Source organism: Dasypus novemcinctus, chromosome 27 (genome assembly GCF_030445035.2).
Source record: "Dasypus novemcinctus isolate mDasNov1 chromosome 27, mDasNov1.1.hap2, whole genome shotgun sequence".
Lineage (NCBI taxonomy): Eukaryota > Metazoa > Chordata > Mammalia > Cingulata > Dasypodidae > Dasypus > Dasypus novemcinctus.
Genome location: NC_080699.1, coordinates 20,262,239 through 20,287,190, shown reverse-complemented (window position 1 = coordinate 20,287,190; position 24,952 = coordinate 20,262,239). Strand labels below are relative to the sequence as shown.

Genomic DNA, 24,952 nt, shown 5'->3' with positions numbered 1-24,952 from the left:
GCAAAATGGCCTGGCCAGCCCAGTTTATCTTGTTGACAGAAGCAGTGATAGGTAAGAAATGATAATGTGTTGCATCTCTGTTAGACACTCTTCCTGCTGCAGTCCCTGGAAGGGCCTTCGGATACAGACTGGTCCCCACACTGAAGCACAAAGAGGGAGTCCCAATGCCTTCTAATTGGGCACTGGGACTCAGAGAATAAAAGTGAGTGGGGTAGAGGCGAATACTAGAAAACCATTAAAATGATCATCTTAAACATAGATTTACTGATGTGCAAGTAGGAGAGTACAAAATGGCATGCATTGCCTATGATCAGTTCATTTTTATTTACTTAAAAGAAAAACAGAAAGAGATGTTGGAATTGCACGTGACATTTTCGGGTTATCTGCGTTTTCTAATTTTCACACACTGAACACATATTACTTGTGCAATTCCTTCCTTAAAACAGGCTGCCTGGGTCCATACCAGGCCAGCTGACTTTTCTTCTGGGGGGCTCCATGGAAGGCAGCTCCCAGCACCCCTGACTTTGCAAATGGCAGACTCAGGTCTTTCTTCCACTGAGAGCCCTGGCCCGATTATTTACTTCCTTTTTCCCTTTTCTGAAAATGGAGGATATGGGGACGGTAAAGAGGCATCCTAAAGCCATCACTCCCTGCATCCTGCGAATGGAATGATTCCCCAGGCACCAGTGCCTCTGCATTGTCTAAACAGTCGCTGTTATGCGAACTGTAACCCATCCAGGCAGTCCTGTGATGGAGCAGGTATAGAGGCCTGGGCTGAGTCTATGAAAACCAACTACATACCTGGAAGTTTGCTTTTCATTTTTATAAAGAATTGAGATAGAATTCATGTACCATAAAATACACCCTTTTAAAGTATATAATCCAGTGCTTTTTAATGTATTCACAAAGTGGTTTTACCAGCACCACTATTGCCTTCCAGACCATTTTCATCATCCCCCAAAAGAAACCTCATATCTACTAGCGTCACTCCTCCATTCCACCACCACCACCCCCACCCTTGGCAACCACTAATCTACTTTCTGTCTCTATGAATTTGCTTATTCGGGACATTTTACATAAATGGAATTATACAAGATGTGGCTTTGTGTGTCTGGTTTATTTCACTTAGCATACTGTTTTCAAGGTTCGTGCACGCTGCAGAATGTAACAGCATTTCTAATTCCTTTTTGTGGCCAAAATAACGTTCCATTATATGGATATACCACATTCTCTTTATCCATGCATCAGCTAATGGACACATGAGTTGTTTCTACTTTTTGGTTATGAACAATGCCGCTGCAGACATTCATGTACAAGTTTTTGGGTGGGCATGTTTTCTATTCTCTTAGGTTATACATTGCTTTCTATAAATAAATTCTTATTAGTTTGTCATTTGTCTCTTTTCCTCATTGAAACACACAACAAAACCGAGTGTCAGATGTTTAAAAGGTAATTAAAGATGTTTAAAAGGAGACTTTCAGCAATTTGGGTCTCGAGTAAATGGAAGCTGCCTGCTTGCCAGGGCCCCATCTCACCCCCACACTTCTCTGCAATTCCTCCACCCTCGACCCTGGGCCCCACAGCACCCCACCTTCAACCCCACAGGCCTCACCCGTCCAGCTCATCCTCTGAGCAGGAATCTGCACCGCAGCATATGAAATATTCGAGCTGCTTTTCTAAATATATATTTAGCCCACAGTCTATAAAATATTTACATTGTTTGTCTTTCCCACCACCCCCAATATCTGCATTATTTACAGAATGGACAGGGAAACACTAACCCTGCGCTTTTTCACTTGTGCCATTTCTTTTCCTATTCCCTTGTGTCCCCCAGGGGTGCACACTCCATACAAGGCAACAGTGGGAATTCTCTTGCCCAAGTCACAGAGCAGGCCCTGGAGATGAGGCCACAGCAGGTGTCCAAATCCAGACAGAACTGTAACCACCTGACCCTGTTGGGACCAGGAGGCATGTGCTCCAGGTCTCCTACGGGGCAGTTTTGGGTTCCAAGTCAGTGCCCCGCTATCATGGACGTTGAGATGCTCCCAGGATCTCCCACACAGGTTGCCCCACTCCCCTCTGAGCTCATTCCCATGGATCCCTGACCTTGGACCCCCTCCCTTTCAGGTTCTCAGTCCTCCCTCGGGAGCCGTGAAAATCCCTCTTTGGTTACCCATTTCCTCTGCCACATCCTTGGTGAACAGGGCAAAAGCCTTGACCTCTGAGTGCTGGCAGGGGGAAATTTCCAACTTGCTGAGGTCTCCGTCTGGCCTTTCCCTGCCCTGATGGTGGAAAACTGAGGTATCTTCCAGGGTAGCATAGACACTGATGTCCTTGACTTCTCTCAAAACCCATCTGCTTTTCCTCGTAGCTTTCTGACTTTAGAAGTCCTCCTCCATGCAAAGAATGAGGCTCAAAGGTGACACCTTGCTTATATATAATGTGACCTTATCTTTAAAAGTCTATAAGTGGTACATGCCTGTAAGTAATAATAGCAAAATTCAGAAGAAGATTAAGCAGAAAGTAAAACCCCCTTTGCCCCATAATCCCATTCATTAAAGATAATCACTGTTAATAGGTCTAGGGCCTTACAGATCCTTAGAGGATCACATCTATATTTTATATTAAATGGGATCATAGCATACATCCTGTTTTCTGTAAAAAGCTTTTATGACATAAAACGTCACAGACATCTTTTTGTGTCACCATAATTAACGGATTTCTTGCCCTTTGGACATTTAGGTTGTTCTCCGTGTTTTGTAATTACAAATAATGTTGCAGTCATTATCCCTAAGGGAAGTTAAAGAAGCAATTGGGGCCCTTAATTCATCAAGGCCAAGGCTGGGGGTGAAATACTGAGGGTCTGAGGGGTCAGTTCTCAGCTGGCTGGACTGCCGTTGCAGTGGGGAGGTGGGCACCCCAGCTGGCAAGGGGCAAAGCGACCCTTCGCTCACCTCTGCAGCACACACTCCTTAACTTTAGAGACACCTTCGGGAATGCTAAGAGGGTGAAGTCTCTCGTCCTCCTGGTTAACTCAGGAGAGGTTCTTCTCTTCCTCTTCCTCCTCCCCCACCTCCACCCCCGCTGGTACCTCTACTTACCCTGCTTCTGTTTTGAATCTCTAAAATAATGTGACAAGTTAATGATGGTACAATTATCTAAATGTTTAACAGACATGTTATCTAAGTGAGTCGGATTGAGATTCCATCCCGCTGACAATAAACATCAATGGCAGAGCAGAAAGCGATAGGCAAATTATAGCAAACCCTGCAATTTCAATGCTATTAAATTTGGAGGAATAACAGCCTTGAGGCCTGTAAACTCTGAATAAAATAGGCCCTTGTGTTTGTCCAACTATTAAATCAAAATGCTACCAACATCCTAGAAAAAAAAACAAGACGATTTATGGCTTTTCAAGTTTCAGTTACACATTGGTTTTTATTAACTCCTTTCTGTCACCGGGCAGTGGTGGTGTCAGAGAGAAAAGCGGTGGAGACATGGAGACACATGGTGGGGACAGGGGCTGGGGGGCAGGGGGTGGGGACGGGAGTCGGGAGGTGTGAGGACAAATGGGCGGACCCTGAATTCTGAAAGGGAAGGCAATAAACTCCACAGCAAGGATGAGGGTGCCCTGACATTCTCATCAGAATCACCCTGGGGACACCAAATTTGAATCCCAGCTCTGCCCATGAAGGAGGCACGAACCTCTCTGAGCCTCCAATTCTTCACCAAGATCATAAGCAGCGACACCTGCGCTTGGCGGTATCAGGATGATACTGGGCAACACAGAAAAGGCAGCAGGGCCAGGCACGACCAAGCTCTGAAGGTAGCCCTCAGATGCTGTCAAATGTTATCATTCCCCTCGCATTCCTAGAACAGTTCTTTAAAATTGCAATAATGTGTATATCTAACCTAAATTTTGCCATTTTAAGTGTCCATCAGAGGCGTTGATTACATTCACGATGTTGCGCTACCATTCATTACCAAAACCTTTCATCACTCTACGCAGACACTCTACATCCATCACGTAATAGCTCCCCAACTCCTGGTAACCTCTCATCTACTCTGTCTCTATGACTTGGTCTATTCTAGATCATTCGTACAATATATGTCCTTTTGAGCTGGGTAGAAGAGTTTTTTAAAAGGCAAGAGATCTACAGACACAGTAGGTACTTAATACATTTTTGGTAAATAAGCTTTTAAATAAAGTGGAAGAAATACTTGCCTACTCAAGTGGGACAGAGATTGTAGGCATCTAAAAATAAGAATGGTGAGTAGCTGCGATTTAATGGATATTTCCTACATTCTGTTCTGTGCTAAGCACTTGACATGTCCCATTCCATTTAACCCTTACAAAACAATTAATTAATCATAGTTTACAAACGTGAAAACTAAGGCTGGGAGAAATGTTGACCATCAACTCGAGATCAGAACCTTAGGCTTTGCTTGGAACCAGAGAACTCCCCAAGCAACAATTTTTCTTGCCCACTTCACATCCTCTCCATCTGAGAGAGGCAGAGAAACCAAGCAATCCATCCCGTGTCATAAAGCAAGTCTGTGGCAGGGCCAGGATAAGACCTCGGTTCTCCTTTCTCCTAATTCATGATTGCTTCCAAATACCACGTGGCCCCAAATAATGTTCACTCGCACTTCCATTGCAGGGGGAGGTCAGCCAGGGTGAGCGTGTGTGTCCTGCTCACACTCTGTCCCCGGGGCCTTGCACAATGTCTGGCATAAAGGGGTGCCCCAAATGTCTGGTAAGGGAACGAGCTTCCACCTTTTCTAACCCCAATCTGCCACAGGCCTATTCTCTTCCTCCAATCTCAACAAAGCCAAACACCAGCGAACCCCTCTAAGCACTTCCCAAAGCAGCAAAGCGTCACACCCTGGGGGCCCCTCCAGGAGGTGGCCAGAGGGGTGCCAGGAGCCACAAGGGTGAACTTGGGAGAAGGATGACTTGTCCCGGCCAGGAGGCGACAGCTAGGCTGTCACTCCCTCCTCCACAGCGAGCGGCTCCAACAGCCCAGAACCCTGAGCTTGGAAAATAAAACTCTATATTAGGCATCAAGCAGGCCTTTATAGTAACAGCATGAAATTAGGTCAAGAGTAAATCTATGCTGGTGTACTGACGCTCCCTCCCAAAGTGCCTATGACGTTTCCAGCTTGAGCTTTCTCATGTTAAATTCCTTGGCACACCGTGTGAAATGCTATACAAGTCACCTCTGATATTTATAAAAGTCAAATGCTATGATGCTTTCAATGGGGAGCTGCACAGAGCACGCCCGTCCCCACGATGACTCAGTGCCCTGCTGCAGCTCCACGGCTTCCACCTGGGACAGAGGTTTTAGGCTTCTTGTCCCCCTCTCTCATGTAGAGTTTTAAGTGGATGAGGTTGCCCCTCAGTGTCTAGCTCTTCTTCCTCCCCTCGCTTCTTGGGGACCAGGCACCACGTGGCTGTCCTCAGGAGGAAGACTCAGAGCAGCTGCTGGTTGCCCTACAGCTGGGCCAGGGGCCAGCTGCTCCCAGGAAACTCTGACACCGCTCCTCGGTGCCCAGCTCGGCCCCTTCCCCGGGACGGGGGCAGGGGAGAGGCAGGGCCGGGAGCCACTGGAAGGTGGGAAGATTGCTGTCCACCCTTGCAAATGCTCTGCCCCCTCCTGCCACTCCTCCCACAGCCACCATGACAGAACGTCCTCCAAGCAAGGACGTCATTTTCCACCCTGAAGTCCAGGCCAGTCTAAGCAGGCAGCCAGGACCAAGGCTGGGGAGGCAGTGCTGCACCTTCAGTGGCTGAGTGTGTGGCATGTATGTGCAAGTGTGTGACATGTATGTGTAAGTGAACGGCATGTATGTGTGTGTGGCGTGTGAGCACGCCTCGCCGATTCCCCTTTCAGTGCTTCTGCCCAGTGCCTCTGGGCTTCCCTCGCACTGAAAACGAGAGGACCCCAGGGCCAGCCCAGTCCAGCTGCAAGTCCAGCCCTGTTCCCAGCCAGAACGGGGGAGCAGATGGGCCACAAGGCCACCACGGGGTGCCGGGTATGCTGTTTTTGGACCACAGGCCACTCTTGTAGCCCTCTGGAGTGGGCGGGAACCAGACACCTCAACATCTGCATCTGGTTGGGCGGCTTCCCCTATGACAAAGGACGTGAAACGAAGCTACTTTTTCTAGACCACCGATAGTCTGTATTTTATAGTTAGAGAGCACCCGGGGCTGGAAGTAAGAGCTCCTGGGCTCTGGTTCTACATCAGAATGTTTATTCCTAACTGCCTCCCTTTTTCAAATACGGGCTTTGGACCCATGGTTTCCTAGTCTGTTGAATGGGCAGATCGAGGGGCAATGCCCTTCCCTCATGGGGAGGGAAGACAGCATCATGGCACGGGCTCAGAGTGGAGGGTCCCGGGCCCGCATTCTAGCTCCACCCTGGACGGACTTCCTTAACTTGGCGGGCTCTCGGTTTTCTCCAGCCAAGAACAGGGAAGGATGATACCGACATTTTCAGACAGTGCGAGGACTTAACGCTAACTCTCAAGTGGCCAACGGAGTGCAGCTACTGTGTCATCTGTACTAAAGGCAAAACTCTACCTGTCCATTTCCTTATCAACACTGCAACCTTCAGGAGGCACGTTTGGTTCATTTTATCTGGGGGTCCCCAAAGCTCCTGGCACACAGTGGGTATTAAAAACACAGGGAAATCGTGAATGAAGGAAAAAGGGAATGAACCAGTGGTACAGGCTGCTCTGAGCTATAAAAACCTGAGCCAGGGAGCTGGTGAACCTGGAGGGGCAGGCTACGGGGCAGAGAGGGCAGGTTGTTCTGCTGGCCTAGTTCTAGGGATCGGGCTCAAACCTGGTGCCCTGGGTCCCTCAGAGGCGTCCCTTAAGCTTCCCAGCCCCAGACCTCCTAAACCCATACAGGGCACTATCAGGGGAAAAGGTGGGAGGGGAGGGGAGATCCTACTTGAAGACGGCAAGAATGGTGCAGCCACTGCGGACGACGATGTGGCGACCCCTCAGAAAATTAAACAAAGAAGTACCATAAGACCTGGCAATTCTGCTTCTAGCTTTGTATCCCACAGAACTGAAAATCAGGATCAGACAGGTGTCTGTACACCAACGCTCAGTGCAGCATTATTCACAATAGGCAAGAAGTGGTACCAACCCAAGTGTCCAACAGCAAAGGAACGGATAATCAAAATGTGATCTAGGGAAACAGATGCAGCTCGACCAACTGGGCTCCCTTCTACCATATAGGAGGTCCAGGGTTTGATGCCCAGGGCTTCCTGGTGAGGGCAAGCTGGCCCACGCGGACTGTGGGCCCATGCAGGAATGCGGCCTCACGCAGGAGTGCCGCCCCACACAGGAAAGCTGCCCTGCGCAGGAGTGCTGGCCAACATGGAGAGCTGGTGCAGCAAGATGACGCAACAAGAGACACAGAGGAGAGAAAACATAGCAGAATAGGGAGATGAGGTGGTGCAAGAGAATGATCACCTCTCTCCCACTCCAGAAGGTCCCACAGTCAGTTCCAGAGCCGCCTAATGAGAATACAAGCAGATAAAGAAGAACACATAGCAAATGGACACAGAAAGCAAACAATGGGGGAACGGGGGGGGGGATAAATAAAATATATCTTTAAAAAACAAACAAACCATGATCTATCCATACAATGGGATATTATTCAGCTATAAAAAAGAAAGAAATTCTGATGACTATGACAGCATGAATAAACCTTGAAGACATCGTGCTGAGTGAAAGAAGCCTGACACAAAAGGACAAATATTGGATGATTTTACTTTTATGAAATACCCAGAATAAGCAAATTCATAAAGACAGAAAGTAGGCTAGAGGTTGCCAGGAGCTGGGAGAAAAGGGCGATGGGAAGTTATTGCTTACTGGGTCCAGAGTTTCTGTTTGGGGATGAAAGACTTTTGGTAATGGATGGTGGTAATGGTAGCACAACATTGTGAATATAATTAACATTACTGAATTGTAACATGGAAGCTGTTATAATGGGACAATTTTGTATGGTATATATATATATATATATGTTTCCAGAATTTTTTTTTTTTTTTTTTAGAGAAGGCAGGAGGATCCAGAATCCCCCAGTCCCTGACAGCAGCAGACACCAGGACCCCAACGGAGCTCAAGAGTCCTGAGCCTCAGAGCACACCAGCCAGTGGAGCCTCCTCTCGGGAATGTGCCTGGTGTTCCTGGAGACTGCTGTGCCTGCTCGGTCCTGATGCCAGCTCTGCAAGCTGCCCAGCCTAGGTTTCCATGCCCTGTTTAGACACTGGCAGGGGTGGTTCCACTGGGCGGTTTTGGGTGTACCAGGCTCCGGGACCTTATATACCAGATCTGCTCTGTGAGACAGGTCAAAATCATTAGTGAAAGTGATACGAATCTCCACTCTGCCTCAGCCTCTCCCAACCACCCTGCAAAGGGCTTTGGGGCTGTGAGCTTGATGGGCACCCTGGAAATGTCCACTTAGCCAAAGGACAGAGTCAGGGATCCCAGACGACCCCACCTCCACTTTGGCAAAGCAGCTGTCGCTTTTCCTGTCTCTCTCCCACCACTGCCATGGACCGGCCCTTCTTCTCCCAGCCACCCAGGGGGGCAGCAAGTCCTCGCAGAGCCCCACGATGAAGCTCAGGATGACGGGGCCACCAGCCCCATGGCCCGAGAGTGCAGCACACGTGAGGCCTCCGTGGCGGGCGTCACCTGGATCATCGAGCCAAGCCTCACCACAACCCGGGAGAGGCAGACCCCGTTACTGACTGCTCGTTACCGAGGAGGAAACTGGGACTTACAGAAGTTCAGCAACTTGTCCCAATCATACAGCCTCTAAGTGATGGGACTGGGATTTGAATCCAAGCAGTCGGATGCCAGATCCCAAGTTCTTGATCACTGTGCATTACGTGCCCTGAACTTTATCCTCTGACGTCAGGCTCCCCGGAGTCCCTCTTCCCTGCAGCCTACGAGCCAAGCGTGAGGCCCTCTGCTAGGGCCAGTGAGCAAGCCCCCTGGAGATGATCCTGTTCATTCCCCTGCCTCGGGGCAGATCCGTTCTCCCCCCATGGCCATTGGCTGCTTCCACCTGCCTTGCTTCCCAGGCTCTCCTAGTCCCTCTGGCTCATGACTCCCACCCGCCCTGGCCCCATCTCCCCACATTCACAGCATGCAGGAGGCTCTCTGTGATCCCTGCAGATGGATTAAAAGTTGAACATTCCTATGGGTCAGCCCCAAGGCCTCCCTGAGGCCTCACCCACTACTCCCCCACCCCAGCATCCTGAGAACTGCCCCAGCCTCCCAGCCTCCAGCTCAGCAGCCAGGTTATCTACCCTGCCCTCTAATTAACGTCACCCGATCCCATCTGTTGTCCCCAGGCCCAAATCCCAAATGGGGATGTACAGTGGTTTGAACAACATTATGATTTGTAAAACCCACTCCTAATTAGTTTGACTTTGAATAAAGAGGGTAATTATTTTTAAATTTATTAACTGCTGCCTGGCCGGAGAAGTTTCCAGATCAAATGACATGGAGAAGCTATTTCTGTTCAGTGATGCAGCAATTTATATTACTGATCGGTCATTAAAACCTCTGGCACAAAACCGGTTGTGCTTCCTGAGCCAAGAGAGTGTCCGTGTGTCAAATTTCAAACCCAGAGTATAAATTAAGCCATTAATGGTATTTATCAGTTTATCTGGACTTACAGAACTACTTACTAATTTAAGACATTCCTGATATAGAACCCAAATGGTGCGCTGGGCAGGCATGCGCGTGTGTACGTGCATGTGTGTTTCCTCACTTTTATTTCACCGAATGGTATAAAAAAAGTTTCTGATGTGTAAATGAAGTGCATGTGTCTCAGGGAGCTGCATAGCTGTTAATTCCTCACTGCTCTGCAACCCAAACATTTTGGAAGCAGCAGTGTTTTGCAATATGTATTTGTCATAATATAAAAGGTGTAAAATGATCTCTGTTTATCTCCTCAATGTCTTCGCTGTACCAAAACAGAAGGCTCAAGTGTGACAACAAAGCCCGAGCCGAGCTCACCCCTAAATGTGGCCTCCCAGAGCCTCATATGGAGCTCCTGGGGGAGGCAGGGGGGAGTCGCACACACTAGGACTAGAAATCCAGGAGTAGTAAATGTGGCCAGAGAGGGCAAGATGCAAAGACGCCATTCGCTTGGCTACTCTGGAATTGAAATACTTTCTATTAGGTCACTTTCAGCTTTAAGAATACCAGTAAGGCACCCTAATCACCCTTTCCGTGCTGTTAACTCCCAGCATGGCGGCCCGGGGCCCGGAGCTCCCAGACCCGATCTGATTCAGGGAAACCATATCCTAAGCCAGGAGGAGGACAAGGACATCAGGGCGCTGGGTCTTCTTAGTTACAGGGGTCACAGGGACGTAAAGGAACCCTGCCCAGGACATAAGCGGAACAGGCTCTGAGCCCTTCGGTCCAAGCACGGCACAGACAGCAGTCAGTCGGGTGCAGGCAACAGGGGAGTGCTGGAAAGAGGACAGAAGTTGGACTTGTGTCAGGTTCCACTTCCTAGTGGTGGCTTCTAGGACTCAGTTTGTTCATCTGCTAAATGGGTATAATAGAGAAAAGTGTTCTATAAACTAAGGCATGAAAAATAGAAAGTGACAGGACCGTTTGCTTTGCTCTGCCCTAGGTATCCACCCTCCTCTTGTTCGGAGCCCTCTCTCCACTGCCTTGATCTCGCTGCTGCCTCTCCAGCCTCACTGGCCTCCCACGTGGCTTCGGCATGATCTTCAGCTCTCCCTGTAATGAGGTCTCCCTCCCTTCCTCGTGGGTCCCCATTCTCAGATTTCGAATGGGATTCTAGCTCTCACTGGTGGTTAGTGCATGTGAGGTCTGCCAGGGTTCAGCAGAAGGCAGCACCATGGGTCAGGAGGAGCTGGCGGTGGCACACGTGGCCCTGGGGGCCAGCCCTGCGCTGAGACCAGCAACGGGAACAGCTGCTGCCCGAGACCAGGGCTTCAACAGCGTGTCCTTAAGGCGCTTGTCCATGGCTCATACCCAGCCCAGCGAGGGAAGGAACGCTTCTCAATTCATTTCTCCATCCCTGGCCCCTGCCAAGAGCTCCGTTTACTCCACCTGTACTGACTAAGCCACGTGAGGCTTACTGACCAGCCGCTCTTCACCTCAACATAAGCAGGGGCACTAGGCAGCTGACCTCCCTCTGCGCAGACCCCCTCCTATGGCAGGGAGGCCCATCCCTCAAGGACTCAGACCACTGTCCTCAGGCTCCCCGAGCTTTCTTTAAGAACAGGGAACCCGTCGTGTCGATCACGGTTGGACCCCCAGCGTGGGCTCACAGAGTGCCCGAGTTTGGATTGCAAGCACCCCAGCTGCTCACCCCTGGGGACTTGGCTTCGTCCCCTGCCCTGGCTGAGAGGGCAGTTTGTTTCCTGCTGCTGCAGACTTAACCTGGATGGATAGAAATTAAGTTATTGGCAATGCCAGCTCCCAGCTCGGTCTACTCAGCCCCCCAGAAGAGAAGTTGCAAAGGGGATTCTCAGTTACATGTCAACTAGTGATGGGAAATTGGGAGAACTTGGGAGACTTGGCTCCTGCCCTGACTTTCAGGATAGCCAGCTCTGGGCAAAACCCTAGCCAAGTCGCCATCTCTGTAGCCAAGTCAGGGAGACGCTGGCTAGAATGGACCGCTCTCCTCCCACCATCACAGGGCAGAGCAGCACTCACCCAAAGCCAGTCTTAGGAGGTATGTGAAGGACAAGAGCTTTGAAATACTGATGGTGAGAATAACAACAGCAGTGGCAGGTGACTGGTCTTACTATCACACTACAGCAACATCTTGTGTCCCAAGATGGCTGCTATCAATCCCTCATTCTTGATAGGTGTTCGTCACTCTTCCATTGAAAGGGGAAGTCTGGTCTTCCATCCCCTTGAGTCTGGGCTGGCCTGTGATTGCTCTGACCAATAAAATAAGGCAGAAGTAGAATATATTCACAAGAAGTGAAAGCAGGGATCTGAACACACACCTTACACATCAACATTTACAGCAGCATTAGTCATAACTGCCAAAAGGTGGGAGCAACCCAAGAGTCCAACAACAGATGAATGGATAAGCAAAATGTATGCTCCTTACAATAGAAAATGAATCAGCCATAAAAAGGGAAGATGTTCTGATACTTGCAACAACATGGATGACCCTTGAAGACATCATGTTGAGTGAAAAGTATGATTTCACTTACGCAAAATACCTAGAGTAAGCAAACTCATAGAGACAGCAGGTGGCTTACAGACTGCCAGGAGTTGTCGGAGGAGAGAAAGGGGAGTTATTGCCTAATGGGTGCAGGGTTTCTGTTGGAGGTGATGAAAAGTTGCAGGAATGGACGATGGTGATAGGGGCACAGTACTGTGAATGCAACTGGAACCGCTGATGTGTACACTGGAAGGGTTTAAAGAGGAAATTTTGGGTTGTACATATCTTGCCATACTAAAGATGTTTCTTGAACTTGCCGTGCTCGAGCCAGCCTCACAGCTTTTGTGAGTGCTTTTTTCCTCTGCCTAGATACTCCTCCCTGCGATCCAGACTGTCTCACTTCCTCACTCTGAGATTTTGCTCAGATATCACTGTCTCAGAGACACCTCCTCTGACCATCAGGTCCAAATATCACTTTCTATTTTCTACTCTTTCTCTTGTTATATTTTCATTTTAAATGAAAGCATTTACTCTGGCATTATTTACACAGTTATTTGTTGATTCTGTCCCCCTGTTAGCATCTAAATTCCATGAGGGCCAGGAATGTGGACTGTCCTGTACTCCACTATATCTTTTTTTTAAGAATAAGTTTCCATTATTTTATTTTATTTATTTATTTTTAAAGATTTATTATTTATTTATTTCTCCCCCCCCTCCCCCCCGCCCCAGTTGTCTGCTCTCGGTGTTCATTCGCTGTGTGTTCTTCTGTGACCGCTTCTATCCTTATTAGCGGCACCAGGAATCTGTTTTTCTTTTTGTTGCATCATCTTGCTGCATCAGCTCTCCATGTGTGCGGTGCCACTCCTGGGCAGGCTGCACTTTCTTCCGCGCTGAGCAGCTCTCCTTACAGGGTACACTCCTTGCATGTGGGGCTCCCCTACGCAGAGGACACCCCTGCATGGCACAGCAGTCCTTGTGCGCATCAGAACTGCACATGGGCCAGCTCCATACCGGTCAAGGAGGCCCAGGGTTTGAACCGTGGACCTCCCATGTGGTAGGCGGATGCCCTATTAATTGGGCCAAGTTCGCTTCCCTCCACTGTATCTTAAATGCCCAAACGGAGCCTGGGTCCATTGTAGGAACTCAGGATATACGTATTTAAGTAAATAGATATACTACTATTTATTGAATAGTAGTATTCAATTGTAGTATTATTGAATGCTTACTATGAGCCAAACAAATATGTCATAAAATATCCCATTTTTAATTAATTTTAATTAGGCCCCAAAATAATCTTGTGGGGAAAAAAGTGCTCTACTTTTTAAAAAATCAGACAAGGAAACCCAATTTCAGAGTGTTTAAGTAGCTTATACAAGGTCCCACAAATAGTTAAGTGGCTGAACCAGTATTAAACCACGGTGGCTTATACTCTTAACTGCAAGGCTCTACACCTCTTGCCTGCACTATTTACTTAGCCAAGTCACTTTCCCTTCTTTGAGCCTCAGTTTCCTCCTTTCCTGGAGTAGCCTCCTACCTTCCAGGGTCACCAAAAGGTTCAAATGGCCAAATGAGGTCATGTGATGCACTGACAACAGTGCCTGGCACATTGTGAGCACTCAGTAAGTGGGAGCTGCTGGTGACACTGATTACGATGATGAGATGGCCACGCAGATGCTGTGAAATCAACACTTTGCAATCAAATGAAACTGTATCATTGTTAGTTAATACTGTCCAATCGCCTCTTTGTGTACAGATTAATTTCTTTTAGACAATGACTAGCCTCTCTTGGGGAGGACCAGCCTAATGCAGCTACAAGAGGGTTTCGGAGGGTAGTCAGATAGGGTGGAAGAAGTTAGCTGACCATTGACCAAGGGAAGGGAATGTTTAGAGAGCATCACCAACTTTCTAAGGTCTCCATGAGAATATACCAGATGCCTTCATGAAGATAGAATGCCAGTGGCCCATCAGAAACAGAGACTTTGGCCAATCCAGCATAGCTGTTTTAACACTACAACAGTCACACTGGCCCCAGCCAGCCCCCGAGACAAGACTGAACTTGGCAGAAGCCCACCCCTACTGACAACTCCCCCAGGAAATCACTGGCTATCATGTTTGCTAAAAAGAGGGTGTCTTCCTACCCACCCACTGGCACACCACAGACAACCTGGAGGATGGATCAGAGTCAACTCACCAGTGTGGGTTTGCCTGTGTGTCTCCAGGGCGTCCTCTTTCGAAAACTGGGCACCGCACTGATCACAGACAAAGGCTTTGGCACCCGCTGAAAGAGAGGAGAGGCAGTTACCACCAGAGCAATACCACGTTTGAAGCAGAGGTTCCAGGGCCAAGATCAGGCAGGTGAGTCCTGGAGAGTGGGCTGGACCTGTGAAGTTCCTGAGCCAGGGATAGCCCCTCCAAGAGGGGCCCACTCAGCCGACCGAGCTTGTGGGCTCTCCAGAGACAAGAGGGAGAGAATGAGAATAACCAAGGTACACAGAGATGGGGTCCGGATGTGATGCCCCAGGAGAGAAGGGGATTCTGCGGGCCTAACTCCAGGTGAGGATGGGAAGGAGTAAATGATACAAATGAGGGGACACCTGCCCTTTGCCTAAATGGGAAAGTAGGAAATGCTGACTTAAGGACCTCTAATTGGATGTCCACAGAATCTCTAACTCAGTATCCAAACCTAACCCACCTCCTGCATCTGCTCATTCACCCCGCTTCAAGATTCCATGGCACCTTCAGGGTAGAGTCCAAACTCCCTACAGTGGCTTTCAAAGCACTTCTCCACATGACCTCGGCTTCTCTTTCCTGCTCCATCTCCAGCTCCTCACTCTGGCTCCCAAGTCTCCAGCCATACTGACCTACTCTGGTTCCTCAAAGCCGCCATGGTCTTCCTCTTGCTAGCCCTCTGCACACCTCCTCCTCTGCCTCTGACACTCCCCTTCCCCTCTCAGCCCTCCACAGCATAGCTGGCTGCTGTGCGTCATGGAGGCATTAGCTCCAACAGCCCTGACCCCACGCCTGGCCTATGGCACATGGCCTCCAGTGGGTCCCAGATCCCAGTCCTTTTTACCACCCTCTATTACAAATGCCTTTGGCCCATCTTTTTCTTACTGCCCACTAAGCTTCCTGAGGGGAGATCATGTCTTCATGTGCACAGCTGCCTCCCCAGCCTAACACAGAGGGAGAACCTATGACTGGACATCTTCATGGAATAAACAAAATCAATTCGATGCAATTCAATGAACTTTTCTTAGAACTACTACTTACAAGGTTCCAAGCAACAATGTCATGAGGTCAAGAAGAAACAGTACTTTTTAACCATTTCCTAATGGTCTCTTCACAGTTCTAACAGGTCATCCCATCCAGGGCTCACCTGTTGCAAGCCTTGGCATTCTTCCTTCAAAATGTCTTCTAGATGTAGCTCTTCCTCTGCATGTTGATAACTGCTGCCCCAGATCCAGGCTCTTGGCATGTCATGCATGGAGCACGGTAAGTCAGGGATGGCTATCACACCTCAGCTACCCTCCGATCCACCCAAAGAGGCAGGCTCCTCAAAGACCACTTAATTCCTCACACTTCCTTGCTCAAGAAGTTAAAATGGTTCCCTGTTTACACTCATTCTAAATTCTTCCACTTGGCTTCAAGGCCTTCTATAACCTGACCCGTTCAGCTGTCCAGTTCCATAGCTGGGGTCCTCACCAGTCCTCGCTGGGCCCAGTGCTTGAGCAATGCCCAGTGCCCCTTCCTCTCTCCGTGCCGATCCCATTCCATCTGCAAGACCAACCAGGCCATGCCTGCACCCAGCCCTTGAGCCCCTCACTGCTCTGCCCTTCCCAATCTGCTCCTGCACTTCACTCCTTTCAGCACGACATAGCATTGTTCTAAGTGTGCCTGCATTCTCATTCTGTATTAGAGCCTCATACGAGTCAGAATTACCTGCACCTGTTTATTGCCCTGGTGCTCTTTTCAAACCACCTCAGACTTCCTAAGGCTTTAAGCATACCAAGCATCATGCTAAGTGTTTGCTGTATACCATCTCATTTAGTCCTAACAACAGCCTTTTAAAGTACATACTTTTATTATCCCCTTTCAGCACATGAGAAATGTAAAGTTCAGAGAGGTGAAGTACTTTGCCCAAAGTCACACAGTCACTAATAATAGAGGTGGATTCAAACCCAGGCAGCCTGACTTAGAGACTTTGTTCTCAATTGCTGTAGCTTTTAGCCTGCCTAGGGTTTCATCTGCAAAGATTCTTCATGGGTGAGAAGGGGGAGTCTAGGCTTCCCTCCTCCAAATCAAGACATGAAAATCCAATTTACCCCTTTTAAACATCAGGGCTTTGTTCAGAATTCTATTTGGAAAAAGGATTCCGCTACATTGGAGTATTGGCATGCTTACGGACTAGAACTCAAAACACAAGCTGCACCTGCACAGACTCAGGCACAAAGAAACAGTTCTTGCCAGTGAAGGGTATGAGGACCCTGGAGTGGGTCTAGAGTGCGAGGTCCTGAGCACAGGGACCTGGTCCGTCTCCCTGACCCCAGTGCTCCTAACGAGGTGCAGCATAGACCGTCCAGCAGACGCTCAATAAATATTTGTGTCCCCAGGGAAGATACACAATCTCTTTTCCTGAAGAGCTTTAAAAATAAATATTGCCATTTGTCTTAGGTGGCTTCAGCTGAATTTAGCCGGGAGGCGGGGAGATGACCAGGAGGATCTGTTCAAGCTGCCGGCCATCCCCAGGCCACGCACCTGAGAGCTTCTAAGAAAGAGCCGCAGAACTTCTATCAGTGGGGGATGGCCAAGCCGTGTCCATTTACACTGGAGAGCCAGAACGCACCCCAGAGAGCAGATCGGGAGAGCCGGGGCTCCTTCCCAAGCAGAGACTTAGCCCCCAATCATTAGCCACCGATGATTTTCGGCGGCTCCGTATGGCATCTGCTTTTAACTGTATTTCCTTCTTGGGTTCTAGCTTTTCTCACAGCTCCTTGAAGAAGAAAGGGGGTGTGGAGACTTGAGGAGGGAAGGCAAAGGCTGGAAAGGGAGAGCCTCCCGCGGCTAGGCATCAAGCTCGGGGGCTGCCACCGAGGGTGAGGCCTGGTGGTCCTGCTGGCTTCAAAGGGATGCGGTACTGAGGGCTCGCAGAGAACAGCCTTCAAGGCAGGCCGCCTGCCGCCGCTTCAATGCCGGGGAAGCAGGGAAGGTAGGAAACAGCGGGCAGGACGTGTTCCAGCAGACAAGTTCAGACGGACAGAAACCGAGCAGCGCCCGTGAGCTCGCAGAGGCTGGCTGGCCCGCTGCAGGCCTGACCACACCGGCTGGCCTTTCAAGTCCTCCCAGCTCGGCTCCCACCTTGCTGAAGTCACAAAACAGAGCTGCCCATGGCAGGCCTCTCCTACACACAGATGCTGCAGGCGTCGGCTCCCACTGCCGCCTGCCACTCGTGAAGCCCCAGTGTTCGTCCCCACCCACCCTCACCCAGGAAGGATCTGACTTCCCCCCAAATAAGCAGGGTGAGCCAAAGGCAGAGACCCGAGGAGAGAGAGAGACAGAACAAAACCCTCTCTCCAAAAGAGGCCTGTGCCTTTAAATTGTCTCTAATGGCTGGCTCAGAGGCAGAAATATTTGGCAGCCCTGAAATTAAAAGTGATAAATTTTCTCGCCAAGCTCTGATCGATAATAGAGGTCTCATCTGTTAATCAATAAGACAGTCTTGGCCTGTTTACTGTGCATATGCTGCTCGCCGCTGCCTTCAGTGTGATGTCAGGTTTGCATTCAAAGCAACTCAAGTGTGTATAAACCGCATGGCTATTCCCAAAATGCCTTATGGTGACATCATTCAGCCCCTAAGACGTTTATAAAGCATCAGCTGGAGAGGGGCACGCGGGGGCGGTGGGGGGAAGGGGAGGAGGTCGTGCCAGCTGAAGCCAATGGGCACATGGGGGTGTATTGGCAACACCGTACTCCCCCCCCCCGCCCCCCGGAACTTCCCGGGGTTCATCCAGAAGTGGGGAGAAACTTGAGTGACACGGCTCAGGGATGGCCACACCTGGCTGAATCCTTCCTGCATACAGTGGGTGCTTTTTGAGTGCTCCTTAAGTGTATGCCAGGAGACGGATCACCGCGAGTGAACAAAAGAGACAAAATTCCTTCCCTCGTGGAGCTTACATTCTAGTGGGGGAAACACGTCTTAAAATATCAAGTAAATATAAAATAGACCAGATGGCGATAAGTAATTAAAAGAAAAATAAACTCAGCAAAGAGGGATGGAGAAGACCAAGGGCTGTGGTTTTATAGAGCAGTGAGCAAGGGTCTTTCTGAGGAGGTGCCATCCAAGAGGAGAACTGAAGAGGGGGAGAGGGTAGGGCCCCCCAGCCAAGGAGCGAGGAGCCCAGCTGGGGAGAAGGGAATCTGGCAAGGGGAAGAGGGAGAGAGGAGATCAATAAGGGGGCAGAGTGCGGGAAGAGGAGGACAGAGAGGGGAAATGGCAGGAAGATAAAGGGAACGAGCCCCCGGCTGCTACTTCTCAGCAGTTACAGATCCGAGCGAAGCATGGCAGAGGACAGCAGGATCTAGAGCTGGAAAGGCTGGGTCCCAGGCCTGTTCCGGCCACTCGCTCCCGGGGACATCCCACAGGTCACCCCCCCTCGCTGAAACTGCTTCCCCCTCTGTGCAGCGGGGGTCCTGGCATCCGCCTGCCTCCCCGAGGGTGGAAGGAGGAGATGCGCTTAATGACTACAAAACTCTGTTAACCACACAGCACGCACTGAGGGTGTCAGGGCCCACTGGTGCTGTTTATACCGCGGGAGGCAGCAGGGTTTGGGCAGGAGCTTGGACCCGGGTCCACCAGATCAGGGCCCAAGGCCCAGCAGGGCCACCGAATCTCAGCGAGCCTGTCGCCTCATCTGTAAGAGGGGAGCAGCACAAGCAAGTCCCGCAGGGGGCTGTGACAAAGCGGGTGCCGTGCTCGGCCCCGGGTCTGGTGGGGGTCAGCGGAACCAGCAAGGAGCAGCCTTCGTCACCGCCGGCCGGGCGCAGGTCGTAACTCCTGCAAACGACAAGCTCGCTTTGTACCATCTGAGTCCGACCGGTTATACTGAAGTTATCCGGGGGCCATTTATCTTGTGTAAAGTGGGCCTCGCGTGTGTAAAGACGTATCTCACCACACACGTGAGTGCACACACGCATACACCCTGACCCTCTAATTCAAAGGAGAGGGACTGTCCTGTTGAGGGGAGCAGAAAAATCTGTCATAGGATCCATATGGCAGTGTCCAGAGCTACTCGCCCTCCGCAGTTCACCAGCGTCGGGTTCTAATCTGTCCTCCCCAGCAGACTGTGAGTCCCCCAAGAGCAGGGCTTGCAGCTGTCTCATTCTCCACCATGTCCCCAAAGCATGCTGGGCACATAGTGTGTGCTCATGAAATGCTTGTTAGACAGATAAACCCTCAGGCAAGTCCAGAGATGCAGAGCTGGCCTGTGAAGGCGACAGGGACCATTCAGGGCACTGCCAGGCTGTCCCCTAGGGGGTGGCAGAGTCCTTGCTCTACACACTCTGGGTTCTACCCGCCCCCCCCTTTTTTTATTAGAGAAGTTGTGGGTTTAAAAAATAATCATGCATAACATACAGGGTTCCCATATACTACCCTCTCATTAATACCCTGCATCCGTCATCCGTGTAGTCCATTTGTTACAACTGATGAAGGCACATTTTCCTAATTATACTATTAACTATAGTCCATGGTTTAACTTAGGGTTCACTGTATTGTACAGTTCCGTGGATTTGTTTTTAAATTTTTTTCTAGTAACCTAAAACTTCCCCCTCTAACCACTATCCAAGTATATAATTCAGTGCTGTTAATTACATTCACAATGCGGTGCTACCAGCACCACTATCCATTACCAAAGCTTTCGCCTTTTTTAAAAACTCAAGGACACAGTCTCTGGCTGGAACTCAGAGAGTTCAGGAGAGAGGAAGGAGAAGTGAGGAGCGGGGCACCCGGCTTTCGTTAAGCCCCCTACTCACCCGGCGGCAGACTGCCTCTCCCGCCAGCAGCGCCCCCAGCCTCCTTCCCCACGAGACCTCGGATGCCCAGGGGTGGCCCTGACCAGCCGCAGTGACCCCCATCCCAGGCGCTGAGTTCATCTGGGAGTCAATGCACACATTTGCTGGGGAGAGACAGACAGACACAGGCATCCTCGCCTGTCCCAGGCTCCAGGGATCCTGCAGAGAAGGGCTCAGGGAGCTGCCCAGCCGTGGTGGGTTTTCCACGTCTTTACTCCTGCCCTTCCTCTCCCACTGCCTGACGCCTCCAGGAGGTTAGACTGGGGCTAGAGGAGGGAGTCTCAAAGCAGGTGAAGGGCTGGTGAAAAAAAGGATACAGAAATCACAGCCCACAATGAGGCTGGAGCTAGTCCAAGGGCTCTATGCGTGCAAGCAGCTCTCACTCCATGCCAAGGATCACCCCGACTTGTAAGGAATCAAAGGAGGGACTGGCCAGGAAAACACTTTGAAAAATACCAAGCTTTTATCTAAAAACGACAGTGGAGCTGAAATCCAGTGGCAGCCGTGACAAGCTCCCCGCAGCAGCCTCTCCTTGCTCCCACTACTCTGGCCTCTCCCCCTTGGCAAGGTATAGAGTTCCCCTCCAGAATTGCCTTCCTGGCCAGAACTGGGGTTGAGGGGTCCCCAGCCTCTAGGAAGTGGAGTAGAAGGAGCTGAATGCAATCACATCTCCTTCTGAAGTAAGGCAGAAGATAATGAAGGGGGAAAATATCCCAAATCCTTCCCTCTCCAGCACGACTCCTACCCCCATGCTAATAAGAAGGGAAAAAAAAAAAGGACCTACTGAAAAAACACCTCTGTTTGCCAGCATCGAATGTTGAGTGGCATGTCCTTTTTTTTTTTTTTAATTCCTTGAGATTTTAAAATAAACATCTTGAATGTTCCAAAGAGATATGCAAGCCTGCTTACATAAGGAAGTACAAAACGCACCAAAACAGCAGACCCAAAAAAAGCATACGCTGTCAGAACAATGAGTACAGACACAGCGCAGTTTACAACGGGTCATGGTGTACAGTTTTATTTACAGTACCTCTTATCAGACGGAGAGCAGTGCTCGGGCTGCCAATTCCAAAGGCCAGCACTGTGTGTTCTTTCACTCAAGGAGATGTGTACTCCCCGAAAGGAGCTTGAAGGCGTGTTCTCTCTCTCTCTCTCTCTCTTTCCTTTATCAACAACACAAAAACTGATACAGTACCAGAATTTCTGTAAGGTACACAGATTTAGGAAGTGGAAAAAGAAAAGCAGGTGGGCAGATGCCGAGAGACAGGTAAACAACCAGCCCTATCGATCAGCTAGGCCTCTCCGTGGTTCAAGGGTAGTTGTACATGACAAGCCAGTGGGAGAGAGGGCCGCGCAGCCTGCTGTCCCTGCAGGTTGAGTGGGTGAACGAACTACTGATGCAGGGCCCCAGATCATCCCAGGCTGGGCGACGGAAATATGGCAGTTTCTAGGGGTTGGGCAGGTTTTCTTTCCTTTCTTTGGAGGTCAGATTCCAGCCGATGATCTGGTGAACGGCTGGACACCTCACGCCTGGCTAAATGCCAGCTTTGTAGAAGAGGAGACCTAGGAATGGGCCAAGAGGAAAAGTTGGGGCATCTCTATGTCTGCAAGAACATTTCTTATCCTACTTAATCAAGGTCATTCTAGCAAGAGGCAGCATGATAGCCTGGTGGCCTCGGCTCTGACTGGGATCCTGCAGTTCCATTCTCAGCACCCTGACTCTTATCTCTGCAACTCAATTCTCGGCCCAGAGAGGCTTGGCAAGCTCCTCCATTCTGGCTCTTAGCACCACCACGTAATCCAACAGGCTTAGAAGCCCCGGCCCACATACAAGCACAGAGGCTCCACGTAAAGCTGCACAGTCGACGGAGTTAAGAACACACTCTCCTGAACCAAACAAACCTGGGTTCAAATCCCAATTCTACCATTTCTAGCTACCACCCTGGGCAGATAAATCATCTTCTCTGGGCCTGTTTCTTCACCAGTAAAATTGGGCTCACAGTGTCTACTTCATGGGGTGGTCTGATGATTATTTAAATAACGAAGGTCAAGCCCTTAACATCACACCTGGGGCACAGTTAACGCTCAACAAATGCCAGCTGGCATAAATGTCAACACCATTATGACCGCTATTGTTTTCCCCAGTGTCAATACGTGAGACCCACACACACAGGCACACCATCAACACATCACAGCAATGACAAATACTCTTACCATCCCAGCCAACATGCAAAAAGAAAAAGGGAGGAAAGATGTTCACTCCAGCCAAATCTCTAGAGAGACTTTTTCTGGGGCATGGAAGATAAGGAAAGGGAGATGATGCTACTACCCACTGGGAACCCCAAGAAACTCCTGGATAACCTACAACATACAAGTAAAGATGGGGCCCTGGGAGATCAAAGGGCACTTCTCTGTCGGTTCCCAACACTGTGGCCAATTTTTAATGGCAAGATCATCCTCCTACCACCTACCCAGAAGGTAACTGAGGAATGCAGACCTGTTTAAAAGGAATTATTTCAAATAAAATGCAATAAGGATGATAAACATTTTTTAAAAAACAAAACATAAATATCTAAGAGTAAGTGATTTGGGGGTTCTCCTCACCACTGCCTCCCTCAGCCCTTTCTTCCCCTGCCAGCTTCCACATCTGAGTAATTGAGTTATGGTGACAATCAGTGCAATGACACAAAGGTCCCTACAAGGAGTGCCAGCCCCAGCTGGGACTGACACGATGTCTTTCTAGACACATCATGTTAATGCAGAGTGGTATGGTCCTGCCATCAACTTTCAAGCCTCATTCCCTCCCTAAAATGAGGCTATGGGAAGCAGTTGTGGCTCAACTGATAGAGCATCCACCTACCACATGGAGGGTCCAGGGTTCTATACCCAGGGCCTCCTGACCCATGTGGTGAGCTGGCCCATGTGCAGTGCTGATGCGTGCAAGGAGTGCCATGCCACGCAGGGGTGTCCCCCATGTAGAGAAGCCCCACGCACGAGGAGTGCGCCCAGCAAGGAGAGCCACCCTGCGCAAAAAAAAGCGCAGCTCACCCAGGAGTGGCACCACACACAAGGAGAGCTGATGCAGCAAGATGATGCAAAAAAAAGAGCTACACAGTTTCTCAGTCCTGCATGACAAGGATGCAAGTGGACACAGAAGAATACACAGCGAATGGACACAAAGAAGAGAAGACAATGGGGGGGGGGGGAGATAAAGAAATAAAATAAATCTTTATTTAAAAAAAAAACAGGGCTAAATACAAGGTAGTTCTCATGAGTAACTGGCAAAGAGTAGGTACTCAAGTCATAATAGTTACTACTATGATAGACTAATTTCACTTCATCACAATGATGAGCTCCAGGAGGTCAGTCCCCAGTCAGAGTCTCCAAGAACTTCAGCCCTTAGTTATTTCCAGCCCCACAGCTCTCGGGGGAACACCCACCAGCAATGACTAGATGCCCCTGGAGGGTAGGACACTCCGTTCCCTGGGGCTCTAGTATGTGTGCTATTCCACTGTTTCGACGAGAGGAAGGGCCACCCTTGATGAGGCAGGGTGGCCCAATGGCTGGAGGAAGGCTCTGTTGGCCTAAAGACCCACACTTTCCCCAAGCACCAGTGGAGACAAAGGCTTGGGTCCCAACTGTCCCTGACTAAGCTGTGAGCCCTCCTGGTGTGGCACTTCGCCTCTCCACTTGCAATGACAAGTTTCAAACTAGGACATCTCTAGGGGAGGAAAAAAGAGACAAATGGGTATTGCACGAGAAGAAGCTAGAAGCACATGGCAAGGAAAACCAAAGGTGGTTTTCAAAGGGAACTAAAATGCTTACGCCCCCTGGTGACAGGGAAGGGCGGGCTGGGAAAAAGCGAGGGCTGGGGTTCCCGGTTCAGCTAGGGGATCCTTCCCAAAAGGGAATACTTCTCTATCAGGTGGGCAAAAGGGAACAGAGAGAACAGACCTTGGGAGCATCACCACCCAGAGTCAGACCAGCCAATGGGGCCAAGAGTTCCTGGTAACACCTAGACCTGCAGGTGTTCTAGCTTTGACTTGCTTAAGAGGAAGAAGCATCACCACCTTAGCATTCGAAAGAGACTACTAAAAAGGCCAGACAAATCAAAGTAGGGGATTCCACCAGGATTTTATGGGCCATCTCCGCAACTCGTGGGCACCAACAATCGCCCTCCCCATTGATCCCCACTCTCAGTTGAGGGGTTCAGAATGAAACGGAGTTTCTGCCAGCCCCGGGCAGCCTCAAAGCTCTGTTTTATCCCCAGAGCCTTTGGCCTCCTCCTCTCATCCTCAATCATCCTGCTCCTTTCTTCAGAGCTTTCTGTCACAGGCCCTCACCTGTGAAAGGGATTCTCCCACACACACTCTTCTCCCCAGGGCAGGAGGCACCAGTACTGCCCAGCAACAGAGAAGAACAAAACTGGGGCCGCTCGGGGGTGATGGCCAGCTCCCAGCCTGATCAAAGCCTGCCTGCCACCAAACAGTCCCCCAACATCCTGTCACTGTCTCCAATTACGTTTTCACCTGAGCTATTTTCAGAGGGCAGGGAGAGCAGCCTTTTCCTCAGTCCCAGTGGCCTCCTGGCCCAACCTCCCTTTCTCCAGGCTGCAACCTCTTCCTGACTGAGGAGGCCACTGAGTCCTCCTGCCATGTTTAGGATCTCTTGGGGATCTCTACAATGGTAATT

At 49.9% G+C, this 24,952-nt stretch overlaps 1 protein-coding gene across 3 annotated transcripts in view; it reads right to left on the bottom strand.

Annotated features, from left to right (window-relative positions):
- The window catches only part of ZBTB16 (zinc finger and BTB domain containing 16), a 181,817-nt gene that overhangs the window by 42,613 nt on the left and 114,252 nt on the right, over nt 1-24,952 (bottom strand). For all 3 annotated transcript variants that reach the window (XM_004465955.5, XM_004465956.4, XM_058289031.2), the window contains exon 4: nt 14,385-14,471. In XM_004465955.5, the coding sequence (XP_004466012.1) occupies nt 14,385-14,471 (87 nt within the window). The remainder of the gene's footprint in view (nt 1-14,384; nt 14,472-24,952) is intronic.